Source organism: Myotis myotis, unplaced genomic scaffold, assembly GCF_014108235.1.
Source record: "Myotis myotis isolate mMyoMyo1 unplaced genomic scaffold, mMyoMyo1.p scaffold_m19_p_19, whole genome shotgun sequence".
Taxonomy (NCBI): Eukaryota; Metazoa; Chordata; class Mammalia; order Chiroptera; family Vespertilionidae; genus Myotis; species Myotis myotis.
The window spans coordinates 6956412-6969102 of NW_023416323.1; the positions used below are offsets into that span (position 1 = coordinate 6956412).

At 52.6% G+C, this 12691-nt stretch overlaps 1 protein-coding gene across 5 annotated transcripts in view; it reads right to left on the bottom strand.

The window, feature by feature from the left end:
- Positions 1 to 2805: 2805 nt before the first annotated feature.
- The window catches only part of PAK4 (p21 (RAC1) activated kinase 4), a 56339-nt gene continuing 46453 nt past the window's right edge, over positions 2806 to 12691 (bottom strand). For 3 of the 5 annotated variants that reach the window (XM_036345638.1, XM_036345637.1, XM_036345639.1), the window contains exons 8-12: positions 11479 to 11604; positions 9963 to 10097; positions 8528 to 9481; positions 3135 to 3210; positions 2815 to 2957 (exon numbers count right to left, since the gene is read on the bottom strand). In XM_036345638.1, coding sequence (XP_036201531.1) covers positions 9326 to 9481; positions 9963 to 10097; positions 11479 to 11604 — 417 coding nt within the window. In that variant the 3' untranslated portion in view covers positions 2815 to 2957; positions 3135 to 3210; positions 8528 to 9325. Of the gene's footprint in view, positions 2958 to 3134; positions 3211 to 8527; positions 9482 to 9962; positions 10098 to 11478; positions 11605 to 12691 lie in introns of all 5 variants that reach the window. The other 2 variants (XM_036345640.1, XM_036345641.1) reach the window with 2 other exon arrangements.

Below are 12691 nucleotides of genomic sequence, written 5' to 3' on the forward strand. Positions count from 1 at the left end.
TGAGGTGCAGGCAAGCCTCGGATGGCGGCTACCCAGCCACCTAGGGCCAGCCGAGGCACAGGCAAGCCTCGGATGTTGGCTGCCCAGCTGCCCAGGGCAGGCCCGAGGCTCAGGTAACCAGGGACGGCTGAGGCTTGCGCTGCTGGCAGTGGCAGCAGCAGAGGTGTGATGGGGGCATTGCCTTCCCCTGATGGCCGGGTTACCTCCCACTTTTGAGGGCTCCCAGACTGTGAGCAGGCAGGGCTGAGGGACCCCCACCTCCAGTGCATGAATTTTCATGCACCAGGCCTCTAGTCTACATATATAAAAGCCTAATATGCAAATTGTCCCCTCCGGAGTTCAACCATGAGACCGGGAGTTCAATCACTTGCTATGACGTGTGCTGCCAACCAGGGGGTGGCACGGAATGAAGGAAGGCCCCAGCTGGCAGCCAAAAGGCCCTGATTGGCCCTGATCACCAGCCAGGCCTAGGGACTCTACCTGTGCACGAACTTCGTGCCCTGGACCTCTAGTTTGGAATAAAAAAGAGCAGGTGGAGGTTAGCCTGAGCTGGGGATGAACTGCAAAGACATATGGGAGTAGACTTCCTGGGTTGATGAAATGTTCAGTCTTTTGTTTGAGCAATAGGCAAAAGGTGGCACCATTTGCAGAGAGGGGAAGAGAGAGACCAGAACAGATGGGGCAGTACAGGAAATCAAGCATTCCATTGTAAATGTGTTAGGTCCTGGGCATCCAAAGGGTGATAACCAGGGGTGGCTGATGTTCGAGGCTGGAGTTGAGACAGGGTCAGGGCTCAGACACAAATGCGGGGCTGAATGAGGTAATAAAAGCAATACAGGCATACCTCAGAGATATTGTGAGTTCCATTTCAAACCTTGTGTGTCCTTGGGCAAAGGACTTCCTTTTCCAAGCCTTAGTTTCTCAGCTATAAAACTGTGCCACTCTCCCCCTCACTCATGGTGTCCCATCGTTTTGCTGGTCCTTGACCTACAAATTCCTTCCACCTCAGGGCCTTTGCACATGCTGCCACATCTGCCTGCAAGGCTTCACGTTCCATGCTTCCATGGCTGCTTTCATCTCCACTGAAATGTCACCTTTTCATAATGCACATATCCTTCTGGCTTTTTTTCTACCTAACAATATCTTGGTAATTGTTCGCTGTTGGTTTGTCAACAGTAATCTGGGCCTTCCCCTGTTATTCCCTATTGCCACACCCTGTTCTATCTTTCATGAACTTAGGTATTTGTAAATACCTTAAGTATATGATTATGCTCACTTGGTCATGAACTGTCACCCCGTGAGAATGTCAGACTCACCAGGGTAGGGCCTTGGGTGGTTTGTTTATTATTTGTGCCCAGCTCAGTGATGACACAGACTGATTGCTCTCTTTGCTAACAGGGAGGGCAAGAAGGCCCGGCCCCTGGCAGGAGTGCAAGACTCTGCCAGCCAAGGAACCACACACATTCAACGCACCCAAGTCTAGCTCTCACCATTCCTGCTTCAAAGCCAGTGTCACCCCTAGGAGTGTTAGTTTGTCCCAAGGCCTAATCCCCCTAATAGAGAGAATGGGGGGATGGTGTCTTGGACAGCAGGCACAGGGGCTTAGAGGAGCCCAGACTGTGGGGGATGGGAAAGCCCAGCCAGGTCAGGAGGGGGCTTGAGGGTGGGAGAAATGTGGGCTGGGTTGGGTGTTGTCTCCTTTAATATAAACCACAGGGGTGGGGAGCAGTTGTGCTGGGAGCCAGCTTCACCCTGCAGGGGGCAGCAGAGAGGCAGGGATGAGTGAGGATAGAAGGAAGAAATAAGAAGGGACAGAGAGAAAGGGAGGGAAGGAGGGTGGGAGGGAGAGAGACAAAGATAAAAAGAGAGAAGAGATAGAGGGATCTAGAGAGGCTGAAGCAGAGACAGAAAGAAAGAGACATACATCCTTGGGTGGGGGGTGCGGTGTGTGTGTCGGGGGGGGGGGGGGGGCGGTGACCAGAGCCAGGGAAGGATCCAGAGGTCAGACATGCCCAGGAAGCATTACCTGGGACAGGGGCAGGTGGGAGTCCTGTAGCGGCCGGGGAGGAGGCAAGGCATGGCACACAGAGAAATATGCCCCCGCATCACACATGAAGTCCATGCGGACCTCTGCTGTGGCATTGATGGGAACAGTGGAGCACTGCCAGCTTCCTGAATGGCCATCAACAGGGACATTCAATAAACCATGATATGAATAAATCATGTTTCACATGCTCCATTAGCAGGTTGCTTCTTATGTAACAGCCAGGACCAACCACCAAGATACAATGTTGGGTAGAAAAAAGCCAGGCACAGAAGGTGTACTGCGGAGTTATGTACAGTGGGACGCATGTCTGTATATGCCTGTGGGTGTGTCCTGGTACGCGAATGCATTTCTGGAAGGAGATGCAAGATGCTTGTACCGGTGGCTGCCTCTGGGGAGGGGTGGAGAGGCTGCAATGGGGAAGGAGGTGGACTTTGCAATTTCCCCCTTGGAATTTTGTGTCATGTGCTAAGGTTACCTGTTCAAATACTAAATAAGAATGAGAGAGAGAGAGAGAGAGAGAGAGAGAGAGAGAGAGAGAGAGAGAGAGAGAGAGAGAGAGAGAGAAAGGAATGGGGAAGAGAGGAAGGAAGAAAGGGAGTTTAATTTTGTTTAATCCAGGAGGGCCCAAACTTCTATAGATGCCTCTAGTCTTCCAGGAAAAGGCTCTGAGCTGTCCCCACCTCCCCAAACTGGCAGCCAGGACTCTATTTGCTGCTCACCTCATCCCCCAGCCCAAACATCTCTCAGCCCCAGGCTTTCTCCTTGAGCAACCATCTTTCCAGGAGGCTGTGGCGTGATGATCTCCTGGAGGGACTCCCAGGCTAAGTGCCTGGGTTCAAACTCAGCCTCTTCCCCTTTCTTGCTGTGTGATCTGGTTGGTGGCTTCGTGCCTCTGTCCTCAGTCTTCTAGCTGTAAAATAGGGTGAGGGGGGTGCTTCCTGAGAGGGCTGCTAGGAGGGTTGTATTAGTTTCCTGTGGCTGTGTAAGAAATTACCACAAACTTGGATGCTGAAAATAGCAGGAAATGTATTCTGCTCAAGTTCTGGAGGCCAGAGCCTGAAATCAGTGTCAGCACGGCCATGCTCACCCTGAAGCTGGTGGTGGTGGTGTGGGGTGGCTCGCGCCTCATCACTCCACTCTCCGCCTCTTCACACGGCCTTCTCCTGTGTCAAACGTCACTGGATTTAGGTCCCACCCAGACAAACCAGAATGATCTCATCTCAAGTCCTTAACTGCATCTACAAAGACCCTTTTTCCAAATAAGGGCACATTAATAGGTTCTGCAGGGACATGTCTTTCGGTGGCGGGTGGGGGGGTGAGGGGTCGGATGGGGGCAGGGGAGTGGCATTCAACTCACTAAAGATTAAGTGAGGTCAAACAATTAGGAGCTCAATAAGATATTTTTTCATTTTTTAAAATATGTTTTTATTAACTTTAGAGAGAGAGAAGATGGGAGAGGGAGAGAAAGAAACATCAATGAGAGAACCATCCATCGGCTGTCTCCTGCACGTTCCCTACTGGGGCTGGAACCTGCAGCCTGGGCATGTGCCCTGACTGGGAATCAAACCAGCAACCGTTTGGTGTGTGGGACGGCGCTCAGCTGAGCCCCGCCAGCCAGGGCATTAGTTACTGATTTTAGAGAGAAGCACTTACTTGTTGTTCCACTTACTTACGGATTCATTGGTTGTTTCTCGTATGTGCCCTGACGAGGGAGACCACAACTTTGGGGTATGGGGACGACACTCTAACCAACTAAGCTACCTGGCCAGGCCATAGTAAGATCTTGATGAATATTAGCTATGATCTTGATTTTGCTTGGTCCATAGAATATTGTTAAATGGTTTGAGTGAGTTGCCTATCTTTAAGATTCAAGAGCTTTTCCATGAACATGAGGATTTCTGGAGAAAAATCAGAACATTTAGCATTGTGGGGCCAAACTCCCATAAGGCCACAGTGGCCTGAGTAGTGACAGCCCTTCAAAAAGGCATGTGTGGCCCTCGCCTGTTTGGGTCAGTGGATAGAGTGTCGGCCTGAAGACTGATGAGTCGCAGGTTCTATTCCAGTCAAGGGCGCATGCCTGGGGTTGTGGGATTGACCCCCAGTGGGGGGCCTGCAGGAGGCAGCCAATCAATGATTCTCCCTCATCATTGATGTTTCTATCTCTCTCCCTCTTCCTTCCTCTTTCAAATCAATAAAAATATGTATTCTAAATAAATAAATAAATAAATAAATAAATAAATAAATAAATAAATAAATAGAGTTTAGGTTTGGCCTTCCTAAGCCCTGTCACCCTGGGCAGGCCCTTCCCTTCTGGGGACCTCAGTCTCCACATCTGTGAAATGGAGTAAGGTGTGAAATGTTCCCTGAGAAGGTGTGAGGTGTTGGCAAGAGGTAGGCATGAGGCTTGAAGTCAACAGTGACAAACTGCCATCTTCGCATTCTGAATCCTGGCTGCGTGTTAGAATCATCTGGATAATTTCCATTTTAAATACCAGTACCTGGGCCCCAATCCACACTAACGGGGTTGCCCTTGCTTATAGAACAGATCTTCAGCATGGCCTTCGAGGCCTTACCTCCAAGGCCAATCTCTTGTTTATTCTTTACCTTTATCCTCCCCCCTTGCTTCCCACTGGGAGCCATTGTAATATGTAAATGAGTCTCTTTTCTGGTCTTGCAAAATGATTGTTTTATGTCGACAATTTGTAATTCATACACCTTGTCTGGCAATATAGCTCTTAATTTTACTTTGCCATAACTGGCTTGGCTCCCACACATGGTCCTACCGGCTGCACCCCTTGGTGTCTCACTCACTCACTGGGGTGGACACCCAGGCTGCCTCCAGCTCCCATCCCATCAGTCCTGCCGCAGTGGACATCCTCAGGCTCCTACATGGTCCCAAGTGAGATTTCTGTGGTAAGTCAGCCAGGAGCTGAATTACTGGGAAATACTAATGTGCAATACAGTTAACCCTTGAACAGTGTGGGGCTTACGGGTGTCAACCCCCTTATTCCTGCAGTTTAAAATCCATGTATAACTTCTGACTTCCCCAAAACTTAACCTGTCCCTTTGGTATATATAGGGAATTAGTTCCAGGACCCCCAGAAAATATCAAAATCCACAGATGCTCAAGTTCCCTATGTAAAAAGACTTAGCTCAATGCATGGTCGGCTCTCCATATCCTCAGTCTCTCAACGAGGGATCGAAAGCAGTAGAGGTATTTATGAGAAGAAGTCCACATATAAGGGAACCCATGCAGTTCAAACCCGTGTTGCTCAAGGGTCAGCTCAGTGATGGAAGCTGCCTTTCTATGATTACTAATGAGTTTGAGCACCTGTGCACTCTTGTTGGCCTTTGGGTTTTTCTTCCATAAGTCACCCGTTTACAGCCTTTGACCATTTTTCTATGAGGGTTGTTCTTTTTCTTGTTAAAATAATCTTACAAGGTGTTATACTTTGCAAATATTTCCCCCCATTCTGAACCTATTATATTTGCTCATGTCCTTCCTTGAACAAATTTTTGATATAACCAAATTTATTTTCTTCATAATTTGTTCCTTTTAAGTTTTATTGAAGAAGTCCTGGCTGGTGTGACTCAGCTGCTTGAATGTCATCCTGTGCACTTCCTGGTCATGGCACATGCCCAGGTTGTGGGTTCGATCCCTAGTTGGGGCACCAACAGTGGCAGGCAATGGATTGATGTCTCTCTCTCACATCAATGTTTCTCTCTCTCTTCCTCTTCCCTCTCTAAAAAATAAAAATAAATTAAATCCTTTTCTGCCTCTAGGCCAGGGGTGGGCAAACTTTTTGACTCAAGGGCCACAATGGGTTCTTAAACTGGACCAGAGGGCTGGAACAAAAGCATGGATGGAGTGTTTGTGTGAACTAATACATGTTAACACTGCTGCTGGTGAAGGAGCGGAGGGGAGAGCAAGAGAATCCTCCGCTCTTTCGGCTCCGCGGGCCGGATAGAACAGCCAAACGGGCCGGATCTGGCCCGCGGGCCGTAGTTTGCCCACGGCTGCTCTAGGCCATTAAATATTTTCCTCTATAACGTTATAGTCTATCAGCAGGGGTAAAGGAGCACAATTTTATAGTAATAGAATTTTTAGCTAGACACAATGGTTACATTTCCTAACCTCATTGCTCTGTGGTCACCTAAGCTCTGGCCACTGAGACCCTGGTGCGACCACAGGGGTCCTATCCTTAAAGGCAGGTGCCCTCTTTCTGGCTCCCTCTGGTGGTGGCAGTGCTCTTGGGCCACGGGGAGAGGCCACAGTCCCAGTATGGAGGAGCGTGAGATAGGAGGAGGCTGGGATCCTGCTGACTGGGCAGGGCTGCATCCCACACTCCTTGGCCAATCATAGGTCTCAGTGGCTCTCACACTCGAGAGGGCCTCAGAATCCCCTGGCAGGTTGTTGTGTAGTAGAGAGAGCCAGGTCCCACATGGTATGATGGGGTGAGTGGGGCCCAGAAACTTGCATTCCCACTAAGTTCCCAGGGATGCTGCTAGTCCAGAACCACACTTTGAGAACCACTGGTCTGACTTAAGTCTGACCTTCACACGTCCTTAACTCCCTCTCCTGGACCTTTGCTGTGGCCAAGTTAAAACTCCTTGTGGAGCGCCATGTCTGCACAGTGACATCTGGACAGAGTGAGACCCCTGTCCCACATCCCAGTGGAGCAGATGACTGCTGCTCCGCCACACCTGCCCTTCCGAGTGCCTCCTTTTCCACGGAGGCGGGAAGCCTGAGAAGCTGCCTGTACGACTCTTGCCAGTTGGAATCAGTAAGGTCTTGCCCATAGGAGGCTTCCAGTGGGAGTAGAGGGTGGGAAGCTGGACAGCCATTCTGCTCAGTGCAGCAGGGACACAAGTGGACTTTAGTAGGGCCACTGACCCTTCGTCCCTCTAGCCCCACAGTGGAGGCTCCTGCCTTTAATGACTACTGGTTGGGTTCCTGACCCTCTGTGGCTCCTCCAGCTTCCCCAGTGCCTTGGTAACCGACCCCCTGTATTAAATCCTGTTTGAAACTAGAGGAGTTTCTTACTGATACCGTAGGTACTCCTCCAGCATGGACGTCAGCAGCTGGGGGAACGTAGGGGGGCTGGACAAGGGGCTCCCCAAAGCCATTCTTTAAAACTGCAGTTATGCGACTGAAGACACGGTAAGAGCAGAGTTGCCGTGGGCTCTTCCTCCACAACCTAAAGGGCAAATGTCATCGCTGAGTCTCGGTGGGCGTCCCCACCAACAGTGGCACCTCCAGGCGCCCAGTGTGGCTGCAACGCTCATTCCTCATCACCCGTATCTGTTCTGGGGATTATGGGTATTCCAGGCTAAAAGAGCCTCCGACAGCTATCCCCTTTTCCTGTTTTCTGGAACAATTTGTACAAGGTAGGAATTACCTGATACTTCAAAGCTTGGCACAACTCATTTGTACAGGTATTTAAGCTCAAAGCATTGTGTGTCGGGGGATATTTTGGTCTTTTTGGTTATTTCTCCTTATGCCAATTTTGGCATATTTTTTCCAGACACATTCACATACAGCAATTATTGCTCGTGCTGGGCTGTTTAAATCTGATTATTTATCTAGACCATGCATGGACTCGGCCAGGCTGTCACAGAAACCGCACCCCAGTTCTTGGGGGAAGTCGGGGCCAGTGGAGAGGGGTGCTCTGGAGATAGTCACGTGATAGTGGAGGAGAGTGGTAGTGTGGACCAAGCTGGAATCTCTCCGTCCTCACCACACACTTCCACCCACAAACCAGGCTGGGGTTGCTGGTGCCAGTGATACCGGAGGGCTATGGAGAGGGGCTCTCTCCTGTGCTCCCAGCGGCCCCCAGGAAGCTGCTCCTGCCCAACCCCTCTCAGCATGCTGGGGGACACACAAAGCCCCGGAGAGCTCAGTGTCCAGAGCGCTGCACTGTCACTCGAGGATAGCTGGACTGCTTCTCCCCTGTTGGGAGGTAGGCCCAGGCCCGAGTCAGCCTGGAGGGAAGAGCTTGACTGATGGAGTCTCTGGGAAGCTGGCAGCCTTGGTCCATCCACCTTAGCCAAGCCCCAAAGCCCATCTGTCCATTGAGCAATTTACTAGCATCAACTCAACACGGATTCATTCCTACCCACTGAACACGCTCAAGACAACCTTTGAAACAAGTTGCCAGAAATTGCAGATTTGGAACACTGGTCATCACAGCACATGGACTTGTAAACTGACTCCTTCCAGGCTCGGAGAAAGGGGGTGGGCAGTGTCAATGTGCCCGTGAGCAGGAGCTTTACTGGCTGTCCTTTGACCTGGGATTCCCCACTCGCCCACAGACATAGCCTTTGCCCTAAGCTGGGCTAGAATTCTGGGTAGGCCAGGCCCGCCCACTCCTGACCCTAGAGTCCCTCCGCCTGGACAGTGTGGCAGGCAGGGGCCTCTACACACTCCACAAACACACACACACACACAAATCAAGAAAATGTTTTAATTGTAAAACTAACTTGAGGGAGGGCAGGTGGAGCTGCGCCAAGGGGACAGGAACCTGATTCTTCAAGCAGTGGTTCGTCCCCGGTGCCCCCCGCAGGACAGGGACCATCTGTCCCCGGCTGGGAGCAGGGGCTAGAGTGTTATAAAATGACAATATAAATAGACTTCTAGAAAAGAAGAGGCTGTCCAGGTGCAGTAGTCATTTTCTGCAGAGGCTGGGGGTGGGGGGAAGCCCTGACCTGTCTCCCCATCCAACCACAGAAAGGAGATGTAGGGCTAAGGGAGAAGGCCACTCTTCAGACATTCATGATCGACCCCCACCATGGCTCAGGGGGAGAGGGGGTTGTATGTGAGGCAAGGTCAGAGACACCCACTCGCAGTCTGGAGGACAGAGGAGCTGGACCTTCCACTGTGTGCACACCCATGTACACACACACACACACACACACACGCACACACGCACGCACACACGCCTCTTTCGTAGTGTTCTTTCCACCCCTAGCAGCCCCCACTGCAGAGTTCCAGTGATGGGAAGCTGCCTGTCCTTCCTGGGGACAGGGAAACACAGGGAGGGCCTGTCCTATAGGGGGGGGATCTGGGAGCCTCACTTGCTCCCACAAATCCCATATTTTGAGTCACAAAATCAAAACTGGAGTTCAGTAGTAGGGTCCCACACACTGCCCCAGTAACAAAGGCAGTGCCACATGGAGTGTCTCCCAGGCCAGGAGGAGCAGGGGCCGGCCCCCTACTGGCCTTCGGCAAGGCAGGGGTAACCCAAGGGGCTCTTTGGTTCAGGGACAGGGCACCAAGCCTCATCTGGTGCGGTTGTGGCGCATGAGGGGCACGATGCTGGCGGGCGGGCCCGCTTTGGCCAAGAACGGGTGCTTCAGCAGCTCGGCTGCCGTGGCCCGCTGTGCTGGGTCACGCACCAGCAGGCGGTCCAGGAAGCCCTTCAGGGACGGTGACACCTGTGGGGGAGGCAGGGCAGGTCTGAGTGCCAGCTCCACTGCTCACTCGCTGTGGGGGCCTCAGTCGCCTCTTCCTGTCAATGGGCGACACCTATTGTCTAGGTCGGGAGGAAAGAGGTGCCCTGTGTCTAGAGCTTGGCCCCACGGACTCATTTCCCCCCTATTTTCAAAGTTTGGTGAGGAGCTGGTAGCAGCGGGGCCCTGGAGGCACCCCTTCTCCCCAGATAGCTCTACCCAGAAGGCCCCTCTCTGGGGCCTGACCATGCTGTGTGCCTTCAGTCAGGCCAGCGTGAGCACCTCTGTGGGATGAGGAGGGCCATGAGTCTAGCACCCAGTAAATGCCATCCCAGGAGATATCAATGCCCCAGTTCAGTCCACACCAACCACCAGCGCTCTGCTTGGGTGTGAGGCCGGGTGGCACTCAGCCACCCTACAGGCTTGTGTATCTTCCTCACACTACCTGCCTGCCGGCAGGGCCCACCTTGTGCAGGTTCTTCAGTCGGGGTGGCAGGTTGTCCCGAATCATCTTCATGGCTTTGAGGGGTGGCTCATTGAAGTAGGGGGGCTCCCCGTCCACCATCTCAATCACCATCACCCCCAGTGACCAGATGTCCACCTGCAGCGGAGGAAGGGATAGCAGGGCTTGTGCTGGGTGGGCCAGGGTTTGGAGGAGGCCAGTGTTTGGGGGAATCCTGGGGAGGGACGGCCCCCAGTTCTACCTTTGCCTCTCTGCAACCTGAGCCTTGGACCCGGAACCCCTGCTCTGACATGAGCCTGCCAACCCCATGCACTCTTCACCCAGGGAACCCCCTGGAGGGTTCTGCCCACCTAGCCTGTCCCCTTTCTTTTTGCTAAGCACAACCAGTTTCCTCTGGCGGACCCCCCACCCTTCCTCACACCTAGCCAGGGGCAGGCGGGGGGAAGGGGAGGCAAGGGCATGACCAGGATGGCTGGGACCAGTAACTGGGTCAGGAATGGGCACATGACACAAGCTGAACCAATCAGAGTCGACCCTGAGACTATAAGCCAAATATCCTATGGTATTCATAGGCAGGGAGACATGTCCCAGTTGTCCGGGTCATTTCTGCTGTCACCAGGGAAGCACCTGACTGAGAGAACACTGCAGAGAAAATCAGGGCCTGAAGGGAGGGAGCATGTGGACGGCTAGGCCTAAAGCCTGTCACAATTTCGGGGACCCTTAGCTTCCAGGTTTTGCTAAATCCATTTGATCAGGGTTTGTCACTCACAGGCTGTCCTGACTGAGATGTCCCCTCAGAATCTCATGCTAGTCTCCCCTCCCAGTGTGACCCCACTCCAGCCTGAGGCCCCCCAAGATGTGCTTCCCAGGATGCCTGTCCCAGGACCAGGCACTGGGTCAGGTCTTGCTGGCTGACTGTGGAGGAATCCTCAGGGCCGTGGGCACCAGCTCACAGGCCTCAGGGCCAGGCAGGTGATGGCAGTGACGCAGGTCAGTGTACCTAATAGGAATGGGTGGGGGCTACGACCAAGACAAAGGGGCTGCCCTTTCTACAGCAGAGCAGCCTATCTGTGCTGCCAATTGTTGCCATGTGGGAATTGGCCTCCATGTGACCAAACATCTTGGTTTTCTGATGGAGAATGGATATTTGGACTTCTATGAGAAACTTATCTTTTTTAAATGCTTGCAAAAGCATCTTCAAGCCAACCAGCCAGGAGCCAGCCACTTTGTGGCCTCTGCACCAGCTGTTAGTCAAAGCCGTGACCACTTCTGCTCAGCATTCTGTTCTCACTGCCAAGCACTAGGCATGGCTCAGAACTAGTACCCAATCAAGAACGAACGAATGAATGAATGAATGAATGAATGTCTACCTCTTCCTCCAAAATCATCCCTGGAGACCCATTCCCCAGACTGAGACCCACTTCACCCCGTCACTCTGGCTGTTCTGAACGCCGCCACTCATGCTGTTCACAGCATGAACTCTTGCTGACAGCTGTACAACCAGCTCCCTCTGGCTTACCTCTGGCCCGTAGGGAAGGCGGGATATGAGCTCTGGGGCCATCCAGTAGGGCGTGCCAACCAATGACTTCCTCCGTGGCACCTCCTTGCTCACCTGGGCGCAGAACCCGAAGTCTGACAGCTTTACCTGGGGCAGGGGACAGGCAGCGAGGTCAGAGGTGCTGGCATGGGGAGGGTGAGAGAGGCAGCCCCCTATTAATTCCTTGGCCTCCGACATGCTGGGTCTCCACCTCTGGTAGGGAGCCCTTAGGTGTGTCACTGCCTCCACATCACACCATCTGACTTCCAGACAGGGTCTGCCCTAGGGCTGTGAGAGGAAGTGGCCTGAGTCCTACGGGTACCCAGGCTGATGCTGGGGCCGAGACCAGAGCTGGATCCTAAAGCTCATGCCTGGGTCTCTGCTTCCCTGGAGTGTGAGGACACTGGGCCTGCCTCTGCGACAACCAGGCCCGCAGAACCAAGGATGCACACCTCTTTTGAGTCGCAGGCCCCTTCCAGACTCTTGAGGATGTCTGTGTGTCGCAACCCCGGAAAGCCTGCCCAGAGTGTGTGCAAGTTTAGGTGGCTACACATGTCCCTAAAACACTTCTGTAGACATCTTCAGGGGTTCACAGACCCTAGAGCAGTGGTCGGCAAACTCATTAGTCAACAGAGCCAAATATCAACAGTACAACGATTGAAATTTCTTTTGAGAGCCAAATTTTTAAAACTTAAACTATATAGGTAGGTACATTGTTATTAACTTAATTAGGATACTCCTAAGGCTTAGGAAGAGCCACACTCAAGGGGCCAAAGAGCCACATGTGGCTTTCGAGCCGCAGTTTGCCAACCACGGCCCTAGATTGAAGCTGCCCCCGTGAACCCGCCCAGTGAAAAGAGCTCCACACTGCCACTTCTGTTGTCTGGATTAACTTTTCTGGGGGAGGAAGGTCGAATCTCCAAGAATTGGGTGATAGTCAAGGGGCCCTCCCTCTGAGAGTCCACTCTTGGAATGTACATGCAGGTTCTGGGCACTCTGTGGCTCATCCATAGACCAGAAGTTCATCAGTCCAGAGGACAGGAGGCAGGATGGGTCCATGGCCACTCAGGTGCTTGGTCTCAGCGGTGGGAGAAGCACATGGCCAAACTGTGGTGGCCACCCAAATGTGTTCTCCCTTTTCTGAGCCTAGGGCAAGAGTGCAGGTGCCAGTGTCCTGGGCTGATGGCAGAGCCCC